The 24369-nt window shown below is 39.1% G+C and overlaps 2 protein-coding genes across 7 annotated transcripts in view; one reads left to right on the top strand and one right to left on the bottom strand.

Moving 5' to 3' along the window:
* ddx42 (DEAD (Asp-Glu-Ala-Asp) box helicase 42) overlaps positions 1 to 14307 on the bottom strand; it is a 24096-nt gene extending 9789 nt beyond the window's left edge. The window contains exons 1-13 of the mRNA XM_061981324.1: positions 14154 to 14307; positions 9708 to 9923; positions 9475 to 9625; positions 9354 to 9400; positions 6688 to 6724; positions 6239 to 6391; positions 4850 to 4954; positions 4653 to 4772; positions 4402 to 4578; positions 2699 to 2827; positions 2514 to 2613; positions 2402 to 2449; positions 2232 to 2329 (exon numbers count right to left, since the gene is read on the bottom strand). Coding sequence (XP_061837308.1) covers positions 2232 to 2329; positions 2402 to 2449; positions 2514 to 2613; positions 2699 to 2827; positions 4402 to 4578; positions 4653 to 4772; positions 4850 to 4954; positions 6239 to 6391; positions 6688 to 6724; positions 9354 to 9400; positions 9475 to 9625; positions 9708 to 9916 — 1374 coding nt within the window. The 5' untranslated portion in view covers positions 9917 to 9923; positions 14154 to 14307. The remainder of the gene's footprint in view (positions 1 to 2231; positions 2330 to 2401; positions 2450 to 2513; positions 2614 to 2698; positions 2828 to 4401; positions 4579 to 4652; positions 4773 to 4849; positions 4955 to 6238; positions 6392 to 6687; positions 6725 to 9353; positions 9401 to 9474; positions 9626 to 9707; positions 9924 to 14153) is intronic.
* The window catches only part of strada (STE20 related adaptor alpha), a 24996-nt gene continuing 14885 nt past the window's right edge, over positions 14259 to 24369 (top strand). Inside the window, exons 1-3 of one of the 6 annotated variants that reach the window (XM_061981327.1) lie at positions 14259 to 14382; positions 20602 to 20660; positions 20864 to 20921. In XM_061981327.1, the coding sequence (XP_061837311.1) occupies positions 20649 to 20660; positions 20864 to 20921 (70 nt within the window). In that variant the 5' untranslated portion in view covers positions 14259 to 14382; positions 20602 to 20648. Of the gene's footprint in view, positions 14383 to 20601; positions 20661 to 20863; positions 20922 to 24369 lie in introns of those variants that run through there. The other 5 variants (XM_061981329.1, XM_061981331.2, XM_061981333.1 and 2 more) reach the window with 5 other exon arrangements.

Below are 24369 nucleotides of genomic sequence, written 5' to 3'. Positions count from 1 at the left end.
TGAATCTCGATATATGAACCCCTCTTTTTGCCAACTTTTCGGTTTATGAATTATTAGATCAAGCACAAATGTGCCCCTGTGTAGGAAAATGCTTCATTCATTCAGTGTCCCGATGGCAACCATTTTGTGCTTGCTCGTATTGAAGATATTGACGAAGCGGGCTTCGTACCACATCATTTTTTTTAATTGTGATGAGATCAGTGACGAACGGTGAACTAAACACTCGGTGAGGCATATATACTTTGGGAGTTTTTTTTAAAATTAATTTCATATTTGCATCTCTAATCATTGTTGATTTAAGTTGCACATTAGAGTAACAGGGAAAAAAAAAAAAGAGTTATTCGCTTTCATAAAAACGTTATCATAATGATATTGTGATATGATAAATGGGTCCAAAAAGTATTTGATAAAGTTGTTTAAAATACTTTTTGGTGCCATTTGCTTTTAACAAAATAAATCAAGTAATGTGAGTGTATCTTACCTTTCTGTATTTGTATCTGAAGCAGCAATAGCTATCCTCCATGAAAACGTACTTTGTTCTTTGTATTAATTTTGTCTTAAAGTCCAGTTAAGAGAAGTATTTCATCTTGGATACAGTATATAATCCTACATATTGGCAGACACATTCATTTAATTCAATTTCATTCCAAGCAATAAAACAATATTTTTGCATTTGACAAAAACCACCAATAAACACCGTTTTGCTGTAATAAAAATGCCATGTTTGTTATAAATACAGTTAAAATTAAAACATTTAAAAAAAAGTCTGGCTTCCGCTGGAGAGACACGTGTCTGCTAGCCTCTCCCAGTGTGGTGAGTCAGAGTACTGCTGAGGCATTGAACTGCAAGTTGACAATATATCGCTCCCTACTTTGAGGCAGAGGTACTTGCTGCCTCATGGCCTGCCTTTTCCCCGTGGCACTCGCACGCACACGCTCAATACACTTTGGCTGTGTGAAAGACGGCACTCCCTGTGGCTGCCTTACTTCTTGTCTGCCTTGTTATATTCATTAGGAAACACAGGAATTTCCGCCATTTTGACCATGAAAATTATCAAAATATACAGGAACCACACCAAAATCACATAGAAAGCATAGACCAAAAGAAAAATATTCAGACTTATTTTATTTTATTACTTTGTTTCTGAACATTTCATGGTTACGCCACCTGGTGGCAAGGTGAGGCACTGCCTCAGACGTGCTAGCACGTCACTGGATGAGATTGGACTTTTCCAAAAAAAAATAGATGCCAAAGTGGAGGAGAAGACACTACCTCTTGTTCAGCAGCATCTCTTCCAAGAGCGTGCGCTCATGCACACACACGACCTCCCTATCTGTCGGCTCAATCCTTTCCTTTCTTCAGCTGTTATTTTGCAGATGACGATGTAAAGTGGATTTTCCTTTTTTTACATGATTATTATTGTGGCAATATGGTTGTTACATTAAAGGATTTTTGTGATTTCAGATAGTTTGTGAGGGCACCAAAGGGACTTCTGTGTGTGCATGTGTTGGCAGAGCAGCGCATACAGGATAGTTGAGCTTGTAGTTGTTGTTTTGGCTTGTTAATGAAGTTGATTGTTAATTAAACTTGTTGATCCAACACCTCCTTGTTATGTTTGTTTGATATACAGTACTGTATAGCACGTTATATTGTGTTCAAAGTGTACAAACCTTCACTGAAATATGGAATTTTGCTGAAGCTGGAACCAATTATTCATATTTACATTGTTTCTTGTAGAGAAATTTGCTTCACTATACAAACGTTTCAATTTACAAACCCTGTTCAAAAACGGATTAAGTTTGGAAATCAACGTTGCACTGTACTGGTCAAAATTGTTCCATGCACTAATAAATTTAGGGATTTTTGCATTTAATTAACGGACATTTTTATTTTGATTTAAAGAAAGAAAACTCTAGTGTGGATAAATGTTGTGCTTCACTTTATGTTGATGATATATAAAGTGCTTATGAAGACTTTACAGTTACATTCTTTGCCTACACTAATTCAAGGGTCTTTAGGAGCCATTTTTAAGTTTTATTTTACAAGATTATTTTGTAAATAACCACAATTGATAAATAATAATTATCGTAAAAATGATTTATAAACAGAACAATGTACACCGGACCTGAAAACTGCGACTAGAATCGAACCGTGGATTCTGTGACGCGTTCCAGCCCTAGTTAGCGTTGTGGTTAATAATACCATGGCAGATGGCCTATGATAGCACATACCTCTCCAATGTCTCCCTGCACCACACGGATAGGATCCATCAGTATGTCTCTGGCTAACCTCTCAATCTTCTTTCGGAAAGTGGCGCTGAACAGAAGGGCTGCGAGGGGAATGACGTCAAAATTTGAATGTTGACTAATTGTGATGGAATAGTGAGAAGAAAAGCACTCACTCTGCCTGTCTGGGCGCACGTGACTGGCGATGGATCGAACTTGATACTCTAAAAGTGGATCAAGAAATGTCAACAAAAGTGCACAAAAGCTGCTTTTTTTTTTGCAACCTACCGAAGCCCATGTCAAACATGCGGTCAGCCTCGTCAAACACCAGGTAGGACACTCTCTGCAGGGATGTGGCCTTCTTTTTCACATGGTCAATTAAACGACCCTGTGCAAAAAAAACATTGTCATTAAATCTTGTATTCATTAATGATTTGAGCTCAAACAGACCAAAAAGGGGCTTTTCTTCTTACCGGCGTGCACACCACAATCTCTGCCCCTTCCTGCAGAGCCTTGGCCTGCTCCCACATGCTGCCTCCTCCGTACACGGCCACCGAGCGCAGCGAGTAGGCTTTGCCGAAACGTTTGCATTCCGCGTGGATCTGGAGAAGCAGGAAATCATGACTGAGGGTTGGCTTTTTGGTAGGGCTGGACGATTTTGACAAAAATAATCATCACGATTATTTTGATTGTTATTGAAATCATGATTAGTAACAGGATTATTCACACATTTGAAAACATGAGTATTTCACCACAAACATTTACTTTAATAAAAAGAAAACCTTGATATAAATTAGTCACTAATAAAAAGTAATTTTTTTCGTTAATATCCTTTCAGTTTTTTACCTTTTACACTTATTTTACCACCACAGGGTGTGTCCTTTTTGTTTCAGACATTTTTTTTAATAAATGTTTGTAAATTAATGCAAAAATCCTCACAAATTTCAAAAAATTTGTATTTATTTTACCACCAGAAATAAACTTAAAATAATAATTCACAAGAAAACCTGGATGTAAATTAGCAGCAAATAAACGAGTAAAAAAAATAATAATAGTAGCAACATTAAATTTAAATAATATGAAAAAAGAATGTTTACATTTTACGCTTACAGGCTTAGGAATCAGAGTGTGTCCTTTTTGTGTAATTATTATTTTTTTTTAATATTTGTTAATTAAATACAAAAATACTCACATTTATTGGCGCAATACATGTTTGAACAATTCTAACCAGTATTTTAAGTCAAAGCGTAATAACTGTGTAAGATTATGCTTGTGTAAGGTACATTTTTGAAACCTTTATTTTGTTCGCACAGTCAAACTGAATTTTGACTTTGCTGTTATTATGAAGGCGGGAAGGAAGTCTTCTGTTGTTCTGAGTTTGACAAGTAAGAAGACATATTCAGGCTGTTTTTAAAACAAAAAGGAAAAGAAAAGAAAGGGTGAGCCTCTCAAGTTGCAACTGCTGTCCTGATGTACATTGATCTGTCATTGATGTCGACAACAACACAAGCAGACGAGATGTGTGGGTGTGTGGATTGTTCTTGATCAATTTATCTTCCTCGTTTAGTCGCTGTTTCAAGTGGCCATCTCCACATTGTTTAGGAAGATTAATTTCGGGGATGAATGAGCGATACAGACCCCATTATTTTCCCAAACAAATGTTCCTTTTCCTCATAATGACAGCATTTCACTCACATTGTAATTTTCTGCATTTAACTGCAGATTCCCTTTTGTTGGCCAATTCTGTGATTCTGTCCGCGGTCACGTTAACGCGCAAATGCCTTACTTTTTGTTGTTGAGTTTAGTGATTATTGATTAGGCATACTAGCAATGTGTCAAATAAAAAGTAGCAACTATGGTGACATCCCAAACCTTTAATTTTTCACACTATCGCACCTCATCTGTTTCACCGTTACAGGCTTAGGAATTTGCATGCACGTTGGCCAATTAAAGGTTTTTCGATTATAATATTTTTGGGATCAGATCCGAGGATGTTGTTGTGGTTTGTGCAGCCATTGAGACATTTGTGATTAAGGGCTATATAAATAATATTTGATGGATTGATTGATGATCGCGAGAAGCCAAAATTTAAATCTGGATTAAAATTCAATAAATTGTCCAGCCCCTCTGTAAAAGACCTCTATGAGGATCAAGTGTGAAGAGCAAGGTGGCTTACCTGCTGGCAAAGCTCTCTGGTGGGGCACACAATGACTGCGATGGGCCCCTCCCCGGCCTCCAGCTCCTTCTGGTCCATGATGTGGACCAGCATGGGCCAGATGAAAGCGGCAGTTTTGCCACTGCCGGTTTTTGCAATGCCAATCATGTCGCGTCCCGACATAGCGATGGGCACACCCTAAATCCACGACACTTTGCATCAAACACAATATTTCAGCTTTAAGATTCACCCCCCGAGTGCGTTCACGATACCTGGCACTGAATTGGCGTGGGCTGGGTGTACTCAGACTTGCGGATCTGATGCATTAGCTGCTCGTCAAAGCTAAAGTGAGCAAAGCTGGTACAGGGTTTGGGGGGGGCTGCACCAGAAACCTGAAAATTGCAAACAAGACATGAGCATTATTTCTCTACAGAGTCTTCGGAGACAAAACATTAGAATTAATACTTACTCGCAAGTTAAGTTTTTGTCGTAATTCTACCACTTGAGTTCCGGTCAGAATGCTGAGCTCTTCGTGCTCATTGTAGAAGTTTTTCTCAAAGGGTGGGTAATCAATCTATTAGAAAAGTGGGGAAAACATCTTACTTATTCATATTAATTAGTCACTTTTACAAAATTAGGAAGTACATGATGAAATAATCCCTTTCATTTTACTATTACACTGTAGGTAAACACATAATAATGGGACTGTTTGAATGTAGCATGTTTTTACAACTCCTTAAAGTAAATGGCGTCACGACTTGACATTTGATCATATACTGGTTTGCCATAAAATAAATTAGCTTATATCTAGCAATGGTGTGTCCAAAGTGCAGCCCATAGCTAATTTTTAACAGCCTGTGGCACAATCACTAGCATGCCAGATTTTTTGCTCATTTAGCAGGAATATATATCTCAGTGTCATATATTTTGGTATTTAATTAACGTTGACTGTAAACATGCTATTGTTAGCAAAGTACTGTTGGCATGCTAGCTTTATTAGTTCATTTTGCACATATTTTTGTTACTTGACGCTATCTCGCCAGAGTGCTAGCTGTTAGCATTTCAATTCAGCATTCACACTTTCACACGCATTTTCTAGTTCTTTAAAAAAAAAAAAACACACATTATATATATATATATATATATACACATATATATATATATATATAGTACAGGTACAGGTACAGCGGGGGGTGTATATTGTAGCGTCCCGGAAGAGTTAGTGCTGCAAGGGGTTCTGGGTATTTGTTCTGTTGTGTTTATGTTGTGTTACGGTGCGGATGTTCTCCCGAAATGTGTTTGTCATTCTTATTTGGTGTGGGTTCACAGTGTGGCGCACATTTGTACCAGTGTTAAAGTTGTTTATACGGCAACCCTCAGTGTGACCTATACGGCTATTGACCACGTATGCATGGCATTCACTTGTGTGTGTCAAAAGCCGTAGATATTATGTGATTGGGCCGGCACGCAAAGGCAGTCCCTTTAAGGTTTATTGGTGCTCTGTACTTTTTCCTACGTCCGTGTACCACTCCGTACAGCGGCGTTTTAAAAAGTCATACATTTTACTTTTTGTAACCGATACCGATAATTTCCGATATTACATTTTAAAGCATTTATCGGCCGATAATATCGTCAGTCCGATATTATCGGACATCTCTACTTGTTTTTTACATATATCGGACCGGGACTATGACACAAAGCCAACATGTTGATGTTTTGTTCAGACAGATATTGACCTACATTGGATTGGTGTTTGCATCTTTGTTGCGCAAAATGTTAAAAAAAATTGCTGAACACTCTTGGTATGCAATATAGAAATACTTTTAGAAGTATTTTAACCATTTGGTAAGATTGATACCTCTGAGTGGTCAATCGGAGGGAGGGGCATGATGATTTTCTTGGTTGTTGGAGCAATGGGGTTGCCGTCACTGTCGTAGTCCACATTCTCCTCCTCCTCCTCGAGGGTCAGGCCGGCTGTGGGGTTCTCGGCCATGTAGCGAAAGTATGCCTCCTGCAGAAAGCACAAGATCTGGCGTGAGGAACAGAGCTGCTCAACACAGCCAATAATCAGGACGATGACACACATGGTTTGTGTGAGACTGCTGATTGTGTCATGGCTACATCAACACATAACATGCTTTGTTTTCTTCTGAGAACAAACTCGGCAAAAAAAATGTGAATATCCAAATACAACCGATAAAGTGCTTCTATGATCATGTAGCAGGGAGGGGAGGGGCTTTGAGGGGGATCACTGTGACCAGCGATGTGATTGAATGCTGTAATAAATATTGTGAAGGGCTCACTCACTTGTTCATCTTCTTCTTCAATGTCATCACGAATACCCCTGAAATGAAAAGCGGAGAAAAAAAACTTCCCTGCGGCTCGTTCATACACCCAAAACAGCCCCCCCATCTTTGTCTGAGCACGCTCACTGTGCTTACCTGGTGGTACGCTAACTACCGCACCAAGGAGTATTAGGGCCACAACCAATGAAAAACTTGCGTGTTCCGAGACAAAGAAAGTTTACGTTTATGCTTTGCTAATAATGCCCTCGTATTACTTTATTTTTAATTTGAAAGAAATTATTGTAATCATTTTTCAACTTAAACGCAAAGCTTTTTGGACTAGCTAGCTGACATAAAGGAAACTGCACATCCAATTGTGACTTTGGCAAGAAGAAAATGGGTGGTAATAAAATGTTTTTCAACCTATAGCAGTTTGTTAACATGGGCTTCCTCCATTTCTGCATATTTTTACTCTCAATTGTCTTTTAGTATGATATTTAGCAATAGGAGTATTGTGTATGGTGCTGAGCTGATATTCAAGGGTTGGGATGTGAAGTAGAGATCGACCGGCATGGTTTTTTTGGCCCGATACCGATTATTAGAAGTCAAGTATTAGTAGTCAAGGAGGCCGACAACCGATATTTGGAGCAGATATTCATTTGCAATAAAAGTTGCTTAAACATGAAGAATATACGGCAGTAAACAACTGGACTAGGCTTTAAGTTGTTTTAATATTATTATATTCGTCATAATTTTTTTAGGAAACGTCGGACCAGTAACGACATAATGTTTATGCTGTGCTAATGTTGTGGATATACAGTGCGGTCCTCTCCAAGGTTTCTCATAGTCATTACATCGACGTCCCTCTGGGGTGAGTTTTTCCTTGCCCTTATGTGGGCTCTGTACCGAGGATGTCGTTGTGGCTTGTGCAGCCCTTTGAGACACTTGTGATTTAGGGCTATATAATTAAACATTGATTGATTGATGGTTAATTTAGCAACAAAAAACATCAGCGACTTTTACCTTTATTACGTGTGTCTAAGAGGAGCATCAAAATATGGGAAATCTCCTAGGAAAATTTGCAAAAACATGGCATTTTTCAGCATCACAATATCTCGCCATCTACTCAATTTTACAACAGTTTATGGATTTAATACATTCTAAGGTTTCCTAATGAGGAATATTTTGAACATTAAAAAAAATTCTGGGCTCCTTTACGTAGTTTATAGTTGGGGGATTTTTCAAGCTGGCTGACATAATTTATTCCGCGATGTTACAGAAAGAATGAGAATGTGTAAGCTTCTGTCTGCTCTTCTTTACTTATATAACAAGTCTCCAACTTTTTAAGATATAGGCTCCAGCACCCCCGCCCCGAAAGGGAAAAACGGTAGAAAATGTATGGATGGATATCTTTGTTTATAAATAAAGTTGATTTGATTTGATTTGTCCTCTTAATGTCTATACATCTATGTCGCGTTATTTGATTTAATCACGGAACATGAAATTCGCAGCACTCTTTTAATGAGCATTGCAGACGGAGGCTTGTTGAGCGACTCCATCTCTGCAGTAGTGAAAACAAACAACATGGGACCGGGAAGACGACAGGAAAGAAGGACAAAAACGGGATTTTCCGGGAAACATTTGAGGTTTTGACAGGTAAGCCAAGGAGAAGTTCTGTAGGCGGCAGAGAAACAGAGGGCGATGCAGTGTTAGCTGCTGAGCGCACTGATAATTCTCACAAAAACTCAAATAAATGCCTTGTCAGATATCCAAACATTTTTGGGGAGAATTATTAACAATAAGAGTAATTTCTATTATTAAACTATTTTTAAAAAAGGGGGAACTTTTGTCATGCAAGGCAAAATGTCTGGCGCTTGAGCAGTGGTTATTACTAATTATTATTATTTTTTTTTTAATACTGGTATCATGTGTGTATATATTTTATCTGCTGATGTAGTTCTGTTGTAGTTTAAAAAAAAAAGGCAAAATGACAAAAATGGGTCCAGTCGATAATCAGTCAATCTCTACTGTATAGTATACAAGATTGTTTTGTAGATGCCAACAAAAGGTTGATTTGTGCACAGTCATCCTGTCCCCGTGAAAATATTTTACAATATTATCTGCTCTGATTTCCTTATGTATCTTGGCTCCAATGACTATAATAAAGCTTTCGTATATGTTTAAATCTTTCTTGAGGTGGCTAACGGTCTAAAAAAAAAGTAAATAAATGGGTGTAGAATATAGTGTAACACTGTAATTATTTTATTTTGAAGCTTCCTTTGTAGTGAACAGGAAGTCACTGTGTGTTAATGCAGTGTTACGAGACAGTAGTTATGTTATCGCTCCTTAACCGTAATGAGGAAGTTGTCCACATATATGGAACAGTTATGATAGAAATAAACCCTTTGGTTCGCAAACTTTGTCGACAAAACTAGTCAACCACGTACTGTATGTGGACGTTGACTTAAGTGGGCACTTTATAAGTTGTTCGACATAAGACAGTTGGCGACACAAGCAGGAATAACTTAAACAAGTTCCACGATATTGTTATTCAATCATTTTTCCAGAGTGGCTCTAATACTCCTTTGTACTGTAGCACCAGACTGGAAATGCAGGCATGTCGCTGACTGCGCCACACAATACAACAAAGACACTTTTTTTTAGATAAAGATACAGAAAACATCTTACTTGGCCGCCTTTTCCTCAATTTTCTTAATGTCCTTTGCCGCTTGGTTCTGGCAGAGAAGGAGTTTGTGAGTGAGAGAACGACAAGTCAAGTAGTTGATGTTTGCCAGTTGATTGCGCTCACCTCGACCTCGGCCATGAAGGCGTCGAGGGGATCGTCCTCGCTGTCTGAGCCGCCACCAGACTTCATTTGCAGCCGTGTGGGCGAGTTCTCAGCTGGGATGTACGGCAGGTCCACGTTGCTGCTGGACTCCTCTTCATCGTCCTCAAAATACCTACCATTCACATGTTGGTGTACAAGTCATTCGCAGACATTGTTGTCGTTTTTGTTGTGTGTACACAAGACGGAACACTCACGCATTCTCTTCATCAAAATTGCTCCTTTTAGTTCCTATTTTGTAGAATGATGGGAGTTGGCCTTTCCCGTAACCGCTGCTTGATCCAGGAGGCCCAAATGTTGTGTGAGATGGTTTGGAAACTTGGGGCTCCTCTTTCTTCCCGGCAAGTGAAAATCCTCCAAAGCCGAACCCTCGCTTCACACCGGGAGCTCCTTTGTTCCAATTCATGGCTAGACTGTGAGAAAACAATCGGATTATCATCTCAAATCCATGCAATAAGAATAAAAATACAGTATCATAGTTGGTTTTGAAATCCTAGTTGCTGTTATCACTTTCGGGGGCCGCACACAAACCGCACAAATCCGATATATATATAATAGAGCTGCACAATTATGTCGCATTATGTAGATAGATAGATAGATAACTAGTACTTTATTGATTCCTTCAGGAGAGTTCCATCAGGAAACTAAAAGTTCCAGCAGCAGTGTACAAAATTGAGATAGAATTTAAAAAGTGAATAATAGAGGTATAAATGGAAATAAAATAGAAAATATAACAATAAGAATAAAAATATAACAGTAAAAAAAAAAAAGAATACAACAAGAGGAAACTAGGCAGTAGTGGCCATGTTATGAAAAGAAAAAAATGAAGAAAAACAGTAATACTGTCGATTATATGCAATATTTGATGTGTATATTGCACCTTTAAAATGTATTGCACTGTTATTGCACCAATGGTCTGACGATTCCTCAGAAATAATGTTAAAAAACAAAATTAAGTCTTGTCCAGCTGTTGACTGATACATACTATTCATGTTTAAGTAACTTTTACTTTTTTTTTTTTTTTTGTGTGTCCTGTCCAGCTTCTCAGGCAAATCATATAGTTGATATAGATGCCCATGTCGGCTGTTCAGATTTACTTTACAAAAGAGAAGTGTAGGATACTTCTCTTGTTGCCTTATTTGTATTTGACTTTATTAAATGTATTTATATTATCATTTAGTGCAGCCGGGCCGGAGCAGGAGGGGATAGAAAGAGAAAAAAAAAGAAGACAGAGGGGGAAATTGTGGGGACAAGAGGGGGATTAGACAGAGAGACAAAAACAACAACAGCAAACAACAACAACAACAACAATAGAGCAACATCAGCAAATATGACATGTACAAATATGATGGTAAAAGTAATAGCAAATAAGCAGTTAGCGAAACATAAAAAATAATACAGAAATGACAATGAGCATTATTACACTACAAATGGATCAATACAAATACCAATAGAAATAGCGCTATTGATAATGAACAATACCAATAATTTACCTTTATTATCAACAATACAGTTGTTTAAATGCAACAATACATATACGTAATGATAACTTGAGATACGAAAGAATGCAGAAAAATGGAGGGGGAGAAAGAGAAGCAACCTACATTAACCTTGTAGATTGTTATAGTCACAATAGGTTAAGCTTTGTCAGTGTGCCATGTGTTACACCCAGTTTACCCTAGGGCAACAACGTTAATATATGTTTGATGAAACGTGATTATGTGCATGAGTGTAAGTATGCATATGTACTTGTATATGTACAGAATGTGTATATGTGTTTGTACAATGAATGTATATGTACAGAATGTGTATATGTGTTTGTACAGTGAATGTATATGTACAGTATGTGTATGTGTATGTTTGTATATTGAATGTGCGTGTGGATGTACGAACATTAGGTAGGTAAATATGTACTGTATTTGTGTATGTATGTGGGAGCGTAGGTACCTATGTACGTATGTGAGCATATGTGAATTTGCATGTACAATACATTCGACTCCCAGAGTGCGTGGGAGCCAGAGCACGGCCCCATCACCCCCGAGAGCCCAACCCACAAACAGGAGGCGTGGTGCCCAGGGAACCAGGGACCACCGCCCCCACGCAGCCAAGCCGGCCAGCGACAGGAACCCCAGAGCCCGACCCACCGTACCGCCCACAAGGGCCAGCAGCAGGCCGCAGACAGACGCACCCGGCAGAGGACAGGGCACGAGAAAAGCAGGGGACAGCCAGACCCCAAGCCAGCGAGAGACCACACCCCACACGGGCAGAAAAGCGAGACGCCCCGCCCGAGGGACCCAGAGACTCCCCGCAACCGGACGGGAAAACCGCCCCCGCCCCACCGGCAACCGGGCCCCCACGAGCCCACCCCCCACCCCCGGAGAGCGCGGCGAGACCAGCCCCCGGCCACCCCACCCAAACCGGCCGCCGCAGGACCACCCAGGCACAGGGCCACGGGAACCACCCACCCCACCCGCAGGGACCCCAACGATGGAGATGGAACAACCAGCAACCGCCCCGCCGAGCCCCCCCCCCCCTGAGGGAGGGGAAAAATTAAAAAATAATATTAATAAAATATATTTTAAAAAAAAAATAAAATTTTTTTTTAAATTAATTAATTAAAAAAAAAAGAATTAAAAGAAGATCACAGACATGCTGACAAACAAGGTCACTACCCCAGCAACTGGCCGACTCGCAGCACCTCGGAATACCTTGCAGCACCAAGCTACCACAATAGACGCAGGGACTAGTAACTTTTACAGCAAATTAATATTTGCCTTAAATATCGGTTATCGGCTTCCTTGACTACTAAAAATGGGTAATGGCCCTGAAAATACCATATCTGTAAATTTCTGATTATTATTGGATATTATTATGAAATTGGTGCTAAATTTGGTCACAAAATAACGCTGACAATCATATCGTTTATCAGCAATACTCTGTGAGACAATATATCATCCAACAACATTTAAAAAAATAACCCCTCTGTATAATTTGTATCAGTTATTTCTTCATTTTAAGAGCATGATGTAGACTAAAAGCTCTGAGTCTGTCTGCAAAGAGCCAAATACTTTTGAAAGTAAATTATTGATGTGTGGCACTTTGAGCCAAGAACATGTTTATATATGGTCTAAAAGTGATGTCTTCCTTCGCAGATTTATACATTTATAAAAATCGCAAAACGAATCGCAATTTTGAAAAGAAATATCGCAATTAGGTTTTTCTCAAAAATCATGCAACCCTATTATAGTCTATTGAAATCTGAGGAAAATACACATCACTGGTGTGTTTTTAGCATCTAATAGATTTTAGTCTCGGTGTCAATATGCTCATTAGTAGAGATGTCCGATAATATCGGACTGCCAATATTATCGGAAAATAAATGCTTTAAAATGTAATATCGGAAATGATCGGTATCAGTTTCAAAAAGTTAAATTTATGACTTTTTAAAACACCGCTGTACAAAGTGGTACACGGACATAGGGAGAAGTACAGAGCAGTTGCGTCTCCCAGTCATACTTGCCAACCCTCCCGAAAATCTCCCGGGGAAACCATTCTCCCGAATTTCTCCTGATTTTCATCCAGACAACAATATTGGGGGACTGCCTTAAAGGCATTGTCTTTGCGTGCTGGCCCAATCACATAATATCTATGGCTTTTCACACACACAAGTGAATGCAAGCATACTTAGTCAACAGCCATACAGGTCACACTGAGGGTGGCCGTATAAACAACTTTAACACTGTTACAATTATGGCCACACTGGGAACCCACATCAAACAAGAATGACAAACACATTTCGAGAGAACATCCGCACCGTAACACAACATAAACACAACAGAACAAATACCCAGAACCCCTTGCAGCACTAACTCTATCCCCCGCAACCCCGCCCACCTCATCCTCCTCATGCTCTCTCAGGGAGAGCATGTCCCAAATTCCAAGCTGCTGTTTTGAGGCATGTTAAGAAAATAATGCACTTTGTGACTTCAATAATAAATATGGCAGTGCCATGTTGGCATTTTTTTCCATAACTTGAGTTGATTTATTTAGGAAAACCTTGTTACATTGTTTAATGCATCCAGCGGGGCATCACAACAATGCATAATAATGTGTTAATTCCACGACTATATATATCGGTATCAGTTGATATCGGAATCGGTAATTAAGAGTTGGACAATATCGGAATATCAGATATCCGCAAAAAAGCCCTTATCGGACATCTCAACTCATTAGTGAACAACGTACGTAAACAAAAACAATACAATATTCAATATGAACGTTTGTGTGTACAATAATATATTGTGTACAGCTAAGAATCGAAGCTTACGGCACAAATTCCGTTTGAAAAAAGGTAGGAACGTATCAAAAACGGAATAATATAGCTAGAGGACCAAGGCAAGGCGTTGCATTGTGATTATTACTCAGTAAATAACAATGTAAATAACACGATGACAACATTACACGGGAGAGTAGCATTATTAGCATTTAGCTGGCTAGCAAGGCCGCAAACTCAGCCCGTGCTGTCCTGTCGGTGTGCACACTTTTTCTCTGCAGCTGCCGTAATGCATTTAAAATGCACATTACAGAAAATGTGTGTGTAACACTTTGTAATATCGCTTATGTCCACGCTTTTGTCCGTTTACCTGTGAGCTGGTATCCCACAAAACGAGCCACAGTGCTTTCTTCAGCGGAAGAAAACGTACATGTCATCGACACGCGCCACTTTTTTTCCCTTTGTGTGACGTAAAACTCGCGCGACTCCGACGTCAGCTGTCAGCGGCGCTCAAGCGATGGCGAGCTCGTTTTGTTATCATGAAGTGTAATTGTTACTCCATTGGTCATTACTGTCCCGATATCGGCGTGCTATGAATGGTAAGGCAATTCCTTATTTTTGATGTATACGAAACAGCAAAAAGTTACGTGACGGACACCGATTTTTTTAATTTTAGCTAGCGTTAGTTAAAAGGATGTTAGCATCGCTAGCTTGTGCTGTTCACCATGACAACTGCGCTCAGCATCTCACTAATTCGACCATGTATTTGGTTTAAAACACTTTCTTTACAACTATTCTCCAAAAGCCAGCAATATACGCGACGGTGTGCTTTTGGTGTCGTAAAACAAATAAAATACTACGTAGTAATGTGCGATATCACCGATTTTCTTTCTGATCCGATGCCGAGTGATGTGCAAACCTAATGTGTCTAGTAAAATGTTCAAATGATATAAAAATCACAGGGCGAAACAAATGGTAGCGTTATTCTGCACTGAATGCGTCGTCTCATTTACATTCAACCCCGTATATAGTGTCTCCAAATAACCTACAGTTAAAGGTTGCTGTTTAATAATACATAGTTTTCACGCCCGACTGATTTCCCATGATGCTCCGCGCGATCCGCCATTTTGAAAGGCAAGCGCACCGGTACAACATCAGCAAATTCATATATACGAACCCGTTCACAAACGTATGCATAATGGCCGAGAAACCAGCAAAAAAGAAGTATAAAGAAGGCTTGGACAACCAGACGTTGGAAAGATACAACCAGAAGACACAATGCATAGGCGTTGACCCGTACGAAGTGCCGAAACAAAGTTTCACGTATGACCACAAATGCCTCCCGGCCATAACGTACATAGACATTTTGAACTACCTCGTCAATTACACCAGTGCCTATACAATGGAGGAATTGAGGGCATTCAAGTCTCTGGAGGCGTACAACCAGTTTATTAACGGATGGGTCAGCGACGTTAAAAGCATGACTGCAAACGAGAAAGTGCTTGTAGTGGGCAGGGTATGTATATATAACGTACATTAAAACCATGTGTTTAGCGAGGACACGTCGGACTCCAAACAAAAGTGCATCTCTAATGTATCTAACTTATGACAAGGTTGATACCTAAATATTTTATCCATTGAGATCTACAACTCATTTCGTGTACAAGCAACCTGGGCTGAGATGGGCGCTATATATCCTGAGGGGCGGGGGGGGGGGGGCTTTCGCTTTCGTGGTCCATCCCATAAAGGGCTTCGAGAATAGCAAATTGACAAAAAAATAAACAATACATCGTTCTAAAATGTTTAATAAACAGATTGAGACGTAATCCTACCTGTTACAAAGTGATCAGAACATATTTTGGAATGTTGAGATGGCTCCTCTTTCCTGTTGATGCTTGCCAACCACAAGCGTCGTCTCTCCTCGCTGATTTTCCTTGTCTGTTCTCCTTCGTTGTGTCTAATTTTAGGAATACTGAAAAATCCTCGCTGCACTGATCCATCCCGTCGATTTGTACATCCATTCACCCAACAGGAAATAACCATTATGCGCCTTTCACCAGTGTTTGCTCGAAGCTATTGTCAATAATCGTGAAGCGTGTCAACTAGGCCAGGTGTGTTTTGTTTGCCTCCCAAGATGGCGGATGACCCGGGATAACCCGGATGTGTGACGTCACGTAAACACCATGTATACTGAGTGACTCATTTTATTTGCCAGTAATTTTCTTACTTGCGCTTTATGTACTTACCTCGGCGGAAGAGAAGTATTTCCCACCAATAAGATTAAGTTCCTCTTTATACTAATTTACTCCTTTTGAATTGTTTGTCACTTCTTATCTCTCGCTACCAAATATTTTTAAATAATTTTTTTACTGTTGCTGCTTATGGCACAGGGGTGGGACCAGACAAGCTTTGCTCTGTTCCCATTCCTTTTGGACGGTTGATCACTTCAGCAAATTGCTTGTGAATTGTTGACATGTGTCTAGTAAAATTTTAAAATGTGGTGTCTTTCAAGTGTTACTGCTCATCTTCAAAAGATATATAAAAATCATAGGGCGAAATAATTGGTTTCATTATTCTGCAGTAAATGCGTTGTCTTATTTATATTCAACTCCGAATGTAGTGTCTCCAAATAACCTACAGTAAAAGGTTTCTGTTTAATAATACTGAGTAACTTGTTTTATTTGCCAGTAATTTTCTTACTTGCGCATTATGTACTTACCTAGGCGGAAGAGAAGTCTTTCCCACTTATTTACTCCTTCTGAATTATTTGTCACTTCTTATCTCTCGCTACCAAATATTTTTAAATAATTTTTTTACTGTTGCTGCTTATGGCACAGGGGTGGGACCAGACAAGCTTTGCTCTGTTCCCATTCCTTTTGGACGGTTGATCACTTCAGCAAATTGCTTGTGAATTGTTGACATGTGTCTAGTAAAATTTTAAAATGTGGTGTCTTTCAAGTGTTACTGCTCATCTTCAAAAGATATATAAAAATCATAGGGCGAAATAATTGGTTTCATTATTCTGCAGTAAATGCGTTGTCTTATTTATATTCAACTCCGAATGTAGTGTCTCCAAATAACCTACAGTAAAAGGTTTCTGTTTAATAATACTGAGTAACTTGTTTTATTTGCCAGTAATTTTCTTACTTGCGCATTATGTACTTACCTAGGCGGAAGAGAAGTCTTTCCCACTTATTTACTCCTTCTGAATTATTTGTCACTTCTTATCTCTCGCTACCAAATCTTTTTAAATAATTTTTTTACTGTTGCTGCTTATGGCACAGGGGTGGGACCAGACAAGCTTTGCTCTGTTCCCATTCCTTTTGGACGGTTGATCACTTCAGCAAATTGCTTGTGAATTGTTGACATGTGTCTAGTAAAATTTTAAAATGTGGTGTCTTTCAAGTGTTGCTGCTCATCTTCAAACGATATAAAAATCATAGGGCGAAATAATTGGTTTCATTATATTGCAGTGAATGCGTTGTCTTATTTATATTCAACTCCGAATGTAGTGTCTCCAAATAACCTACAGTAAAAGGTTGCTGTTTAATAATACTGAGTGACTCATTTTATTTGCCAGTTACTGGCAAATAAAATGAGTAATTTTCTTACTTGCGCATTATGTACTTACCTAGGCGGAAGAGAAGTCTTTCCCACTTATTTACTCCTTCTGAATTATTTGTCACTTCTTATCTCTCACTACCAAATCTTTTTTAATAATTTTTTACTGTTGCTGCTTATGGCACAGGGGTGGGACCAGACAAGCTTTGCTCTGTTCCCATTCCTTTTGGACGGTTGATCACTTCAGCAAAATGCTTGTGAATTGTTGACATGTGTCTAGTAAAATTTTAAAATGTGGTGTCTTTCAAGTGTTACTGCTCATCTTCAAAAGATATATAAAAATCATAGGGCGAAATAATTGGTTTCATTATTCTGCAGTAAATGCGTTGTCTCATTTTTATTCAACTCCGAATGTAGTGTCTCCAAATAACCTACAGTAAAAGGTTTCTGTTTAATAATACTGAGTAACTCGTTTTATTTGCCAGTAATTTTCTTACTTGCGCATTATGTACTTACCTAGGCGGAAGAGAAGTCTTTCCCACTTATTTACTCCTTCTGAATTATTTGTCACTTCTTATCTCTCGCTACCAAATCTTTTAAAATAATTTTTTACTGTTGCTGCTTATGGCACAGTGGTGGGACCAGACAAGCTTTGCTCTGTTCCCATTCCTTTTGGACGCTTGATCACTTCAGCAAATTGCTTGTGAATTGTTGACATGTGTCTAGTAAAATTTTAAATGTGGTGTCTTTCAAGTGTTGCTGCTCATCTTCAAACGATATAAAAATCATAGGGCGAAATAATTGGTTTCATTATTCTGCAGTGAATGCGTTGTCTTATTTATATTCAACTCCGTATGTCGTGTCTCCAAATAACCTAATGTAAAAGGTTGCTGTTTAATAATAATGAGTGACTCATCTTATTTGTCAGTAATTTTCTTACATACGCATTATGTACTTGCGGAAGAGAAGTCTTTCCCACTAATTTACTCCTTCTGAATTATTTATCACTTCTTATCTCTCGCTACCAAATCCATCCATCCATCCATCCATTTTCTACCGCTTATTCCCTTCAGGGTCGCGGGGGGCGCTGGAGCCTATCTCAGCTACAATCGGGCGGAAGGCGGGGAATCTTTTTTAAATATTTTTTACTGTTGCTGCTTATGGCACAGGGGTGGGACCAGACAAGCTGTGCTCTGTTCCCATTCCTTTTGGACGGTTGATCACTTCAGCAACATGCTTATGAGTTTCTGACATGTGTCTAGGAAAATTCAAAATTTTGTGTCTTTCAAGTGTTGCTGCTCTTGGGAATCATCTTCAAACGGTATAAAATCCCAGGGCGAAACAAATGGTAGCGTTATTCTGCACTAAATGCGTTCGTTGTTTTATTTATATTCAACTTCGTATGTAGTGTCTCCAAATAACCTACAGTAAAAGGTTGCTGTTTAATAATACTGAGTGACTCATTTTATTTGCCATTAATTTTCTTACTTGCGCATTATGTACTTACCAAGGCAGAAGAGAAGTCTTTCCCACCAATGAGATAAAGTTCCTCTTTACACTAATATACTCCTTCTGAATTGTTTGTCACTTCTTATCTCTCGCTACCAAATCTTTTTTAAATAATTTTTAGATGGATAGATAGATAGATAGATAGAAAGATAGTACTTTATTGATTCCTTCAGGAGTGTTCCCTCAGGAAAATTAAAATTCCAGCAGCAGTGTACAAAATTGAGATCGAATTTGAAAAGTAAAAAGTAAATAATGGGGGTATAAATGGAAACAAAATAGAAAAATATCACAATAGAATGAAAATAAAAAGCAACAATGAGAATACAAATATAACAGTAAAATAAGAATATAACAAGAGAAACTAGACAGTAGTGACTATGTTATGAAAAAGTATTGCACTGTTATTGTTTTGCATCCCCTGTCATCCTAGTATCCCCCCTCCCCACCAGAGAGGAGTTGTACAGTCTAATGGCGTGTTGGACAAAGGAGTTTTTTAGTCTATTAGTCCTGCACTTGGGATGAAGCAGTCTAGCACTGAACAGGCTCCTCTGGCTACTGGTAACGGTATGCAGAGGGTGACTGGCATCATCCAGGATGCTCACTAGTTTTTCCACAGTCCTCTTCTCTGCCACCGTCACCAGTGAGTCCAGTTTTATTCCGATCGTAGAACCGGCCTGCCTGATCAGTTTTTCCAGTCTGGACCTGTCCTTCTTAGATTTACTGCCCCCCCAGCACACTATGATGTAGTACAGAATGTGACTGTTGCTGCTTATGGCACGATATAAAGCGGAAGAGAAGTATTTCCCACCAATGAGATTAAGTTCCTCTTTACACTAATTTACTCCTTCTGAATTATTTGTCACTTCTTCTCTCGTTACATAATCTTTTAAAATATTTTTTACTATTGCTGCTTATGGCACAGGGGTGGGACCAGACAAGCTTTGCTCTATTCCCATTCCTTTTGGATGGTTGATCACTTCAGCAAAATGCTTGTGAATTTTTGACCAGTGTCTAGTAAAATTTAAAATGTGGTGTCTTTCAAGTGTTGCTGCTCATCTTCAAATGATATAAAATCATAGGGCGAAATAAATGGTTTAATTATTCTGCAGTGAATGCGTTGTCTCATTTATATTCAACTCCGTATGTAGTGTCTCCAAATAACCTACAGTAAAAGGTTGCTGTTTAATAATACTGAGTGACTCATTTTATTTGCCAGTAATTTTCTTACTTGCGCATTATGTACTTACCTAGGCGGAAGAGAAGTCTTTCCCACTTATTTACTCCTTCTGAATTATTCGTCACTTCTTATCTCTCGCTACCATCTCCTTTTTAAACTATTTTTACTTTTGCTGCTTATGGCACAGGGGTGGGACCAGACAAGCTTTGCTCTGTCCTTTTCGATGAATGATCACTTTAGCAAAATGCTTGTGAATTTTTGACATGTTCCCAATACATTTAATTGAATGGCGTTTTATTTAGACAAGATCTCAGTGATTTAGTTACGTACACTGTGTTCCTGTAAATGATATAAATGATCTCAAACAACTAAAGTATTAAAAGTATCGATATTTTGAATTGAGAAGTGATATTGGAGCATAAAGAGCTGGTATCGATATTTGAGTATTGAACTGCACATCACTAACTACCAGTCTTTCTTCACTTTTTGCCGGTTTTTGAAAACATTTTTTTACAGATTGTGCGGTACAGTTTGTGGGACTCAAAATTTAAATTAAAAAAATCCTTCCCAGGTATTGCAGGACATACTTTCCACATTGAATGACGCTGAAAAGGATCCATGTCTTTCCTTGTAAGTCTATTTCAATTTCTACCAATAATTGAACTCAAAGCTTTTTTGAAGAGCAGCATATTTGTTGCCATTGTGATTCACCATGATCATCATCATTCATTGCTTTCAGGTGCGTTAATCTTTCTGTGCAAACTTCTTACACTTGCTTGAATTGTCCTTCCTTTTCTCCCTGTTTGTCTGTCGATAAACCGTCTGTCTGTCAGCGTTGGGTGTCTGAGAAATTGAGTGTGGAGAGCCTGCGGGATTTGGAGTTATTTGGAGGTAAAGTCCAAAGCGAAACAGAAAACGGTAAAAGAGACTTTTTAAGACAGACTAACAACATATTGAAGCAATCACCCTTTAAAATACAGCCACTAAACATTTCATACTTGCATATGTTGGGTTACAATCGTCTGCCACTAAAGTAGCACTCATTTATGATCTATTGTTGTACCTTTGATGCTTTTTCACCCTGTTGCACTTAGAAAAGGTAATCTGGAGTCTTTTAATCAATAGGCCTTTTTCCACCAAAAGTTCAGGAACTAAATGTTCCTGATTGCTTGTTGTTTTGTGTTTCCACCGCATATCACTGTTCAGATTAGTTTATACAAATCAGGCGGATGACGTTTGGAGGAGTGGTTTAGTACAGGAGTTCTTAACCTTTTTTTACCCTGGGGCACAACTTTTTCCACTACAGAGGGGCCTGGGGACCACTCAAATATTAACAATGAATTAGTAATCTTACCCTTGATTTTAAATGTATTAAATACCATATTTTTCGGAGTATAAGTAGCACCGGAGTATAAGTCACACCCGCCGAAAATGCATAATAAAAAAAGGAAAAAAACATATATAAGTCGCACTGGAGCCAGGCCAAACTATGGAAAAAAACTGCGAGTTATAGTCCGAAAAATATGGTAGTTATATCTAACCTACTTACAGTTTACAACCTTGCCAAAAGATATGAAACATGTTAATCACAAAAATTGTTTTTTAACACATAAACTGTAGGCTTAGGTCAGGCAGATTAGAAAAATAAATACTAATCAAATGCACTGCGTAAGAAGGGACTCATAAATAACTGACAAAAAAATAAATTTACTTAAAATTATGTTGTGCTAAAATAAATAAACCAAACTTCTTCTGCTTGTTTGATATGGTCATTACTGCCATAAGTGGTGGAAAAGTGTAATAAGGCCCATTTTTTGGTGGCCTAAGAATGAGCCATATATTAAAGAAACACATATTTCTTCACTGATACCAACTATGTGAATAAACAGACAATATTTGGTCATATTTCCATCCATCCATCTTCTTCCTCTTATCCGGGGCGGTATAGCTTGGTTGGTAGAGTGGCCGTGCCATCAACCTGGGGGTTGCAGGTTCGATCCCCGCTTCGGCCATCCTAGTCACTGCCGTTGTGTCCTTGGGCAAGACACTTTACCCACCTGCTCCCAGTGCCGCCCACACTGGTTTAAATGTAACTTAGATATTGGGGTTTCACTATGTAAAAGCGCTTTGAGTCACTAGAGAAAAGCGCTATATAAATATAATTCACTTCACTTCACATCCGAGGTCCGGTCGCGGGGGCAACAACCTAAGCTGAGAAGCCCAGACTTCCCTCTCCCCAGCTACTTCCCCCAGCTCCTCCTGGGGGATCCCGAGGCGTTCTCAGGCCAGCTGGGAGACATAGTCCCTTCATTGTCCCTTCCTACCGGTCAGACGTGCCCTAAACCCTCCACAGGAAGGGATTCTGGGGGCATCCTCACCAGATGCCTGAACCACCTCAACTGGCTCCTCTATGTGGAGAAGTAGCGGTTTTGCGCTGAGTTTTTTCTGATAGACTTAGCTTCTAGGTCATAATTATTGTGTACGTAAATGAAATACAGAGCAATAATATACAAAAAAAATGATTTAAAAACAAAGTATATCGGATTTTACATTAAAAGTTGGGCTTTTGTCCGCAGGGTCCAATAGTTAAAAAGTCATCCTGATGATGTCATAGGGGTCAGGTAGGTCCTTTATGGTTTGTCTAAGTCAGGGGTCCCCAAACCTTTTGACCTGGGGGCTGCATTGGGTTAAAAAAAATTTGGCCAGGGGCCGGGATATCATCATCATCATCGGCGGTCACTCGAACGAGTATGACGATCCTCCTGTTAGGGGTGTATCCCCTTATGGAGGATGCCTGTGCGTGACTTTGTTTAATGTGGGGAGACTGGTGCACAGACAGTCACCACACGATCCTTGACAGAATCAGGTCAGTGTCCAGTGGCATGGAGTCCAAGACGACTGGGTACCCTATTCTGCTGCAGCCTTCTTCCGCCTTCGCAGCCGTTGTGGTAGTTCTTAAATCTACCGTCTTCCGCCTGCGCCCCCGTTGAAGTCTTCACCGTATCTCTGGCTAGGGGGCAGTCAGGTACTAGGCCTTTGCCAAGGGCCACCTGGGGTAACAGTAGTAAAGGGGTTAACCTCCTAGTGCCCCAAGACCCCATAGAGGAGCCTCCACTGCCGAATGCACTTTAACGTCATGCCCAGGACATGGCCGGTATATATATATATATATATATATATATATATATATATATATAAATATATATATATATATATATATATATATATATATATATATATATATATATATATACACACACAAAAACAAGTCATATGCCCACTGATGTTTAAAAACTCTAAATTCTGAGTCTATTTTCCCCAACGATTTTGCCTTTTTTTTCCCCCTCGTGCACTAATTGACTGAAAGAGCGTGCATGTGTTGACATCACGTTATCGATGGGAAAATGCATTTTTAGACAATATGATTTGCCTGAACGGCTAGGAGACCCCGAGAGTAACAAGCGGTACAAAATGGATTGATGGACGGGCTCGAAAGGACAGATTAAAAAAATATAAATTTAAAAACAAACAAAAAAAACAACTTTATTTTTTACTCGGGACTACCCGCAGTCCGGATTTTAGGCACTGGGTTCGGGGACCACTGGTCAAAGCTGTAAATAATAATACATAAAGAATAAAAGTCAGTGGGAAACACATCCGATTTAGCGTTAGCATTCGGTTCACTCATGTTGAGACAAATAACTACACAAACGGCGTGTCACTGACTACTTTTACAGCATGTAACAAATGAAATAGTGAATACTTGATTTAACTTCTTTCCACTAGTCCTTCATTTCACATTTTTCTTCAAACTGGAGTCCCAGTAAACTGCTCACCTTGCCGCTTCCAAGTCCTGCTAAATATTTTATATTACTTTGTAAATACGTTTAAAAAAGTCCATCCACCTCTCGTAGCTTTGCGTATTGAAATGAAGTTGGTAAAGAATAATAAACAGCACACAACTGCACACTAGTTTAAATAAACAAGTCGTCTCGCACACTGTAATGGTGGATGAAATTTAGAAAACAAAGTTTTAGAAACGGCCCAAAATTAGCGGTCGACAGCACAGCCCGCCCCCTCTCAAGTTTCTTGAATTATTAGAAAGTCCCACCTCACTACTAGGAACTAAAATAGTTCCCAAAGAACAACATTTTTTTGGTGGAAACACAGGGCATACTTTATTTACCCGGGTAAATGTTCCTGAAAAAGCTCCTGCGGTGGAAAAAGACCTATTGACTCTGGAGAGGTACATTAGTGTAGCTTTTATCTTTTTTAAGGTCAAATAGCTGACAAATTGGTGGTTGGATGTGTTGGATATCATTTGTGGTCATAAAGCATT

This window comes from Nerophis lumbriciformis, linkage group LG24 (genome assembly GCF_033978685.3).
Source record: "Nerophis lumbriciformis linkage group LG24, RoL_Nlum_v2.1, whole genome shotgun sequence".
NCBI lineage: Eukaryota > Metazoa > Chordata > Actinopteri > Syngnathiformes > Syngnathidae > Nerophis > Nerophis lumbriciformis.
Note: the sequence above shows the minus strand (reverse complement) of the source record. Positions and strands in the feature narration are given on the sequence as shown.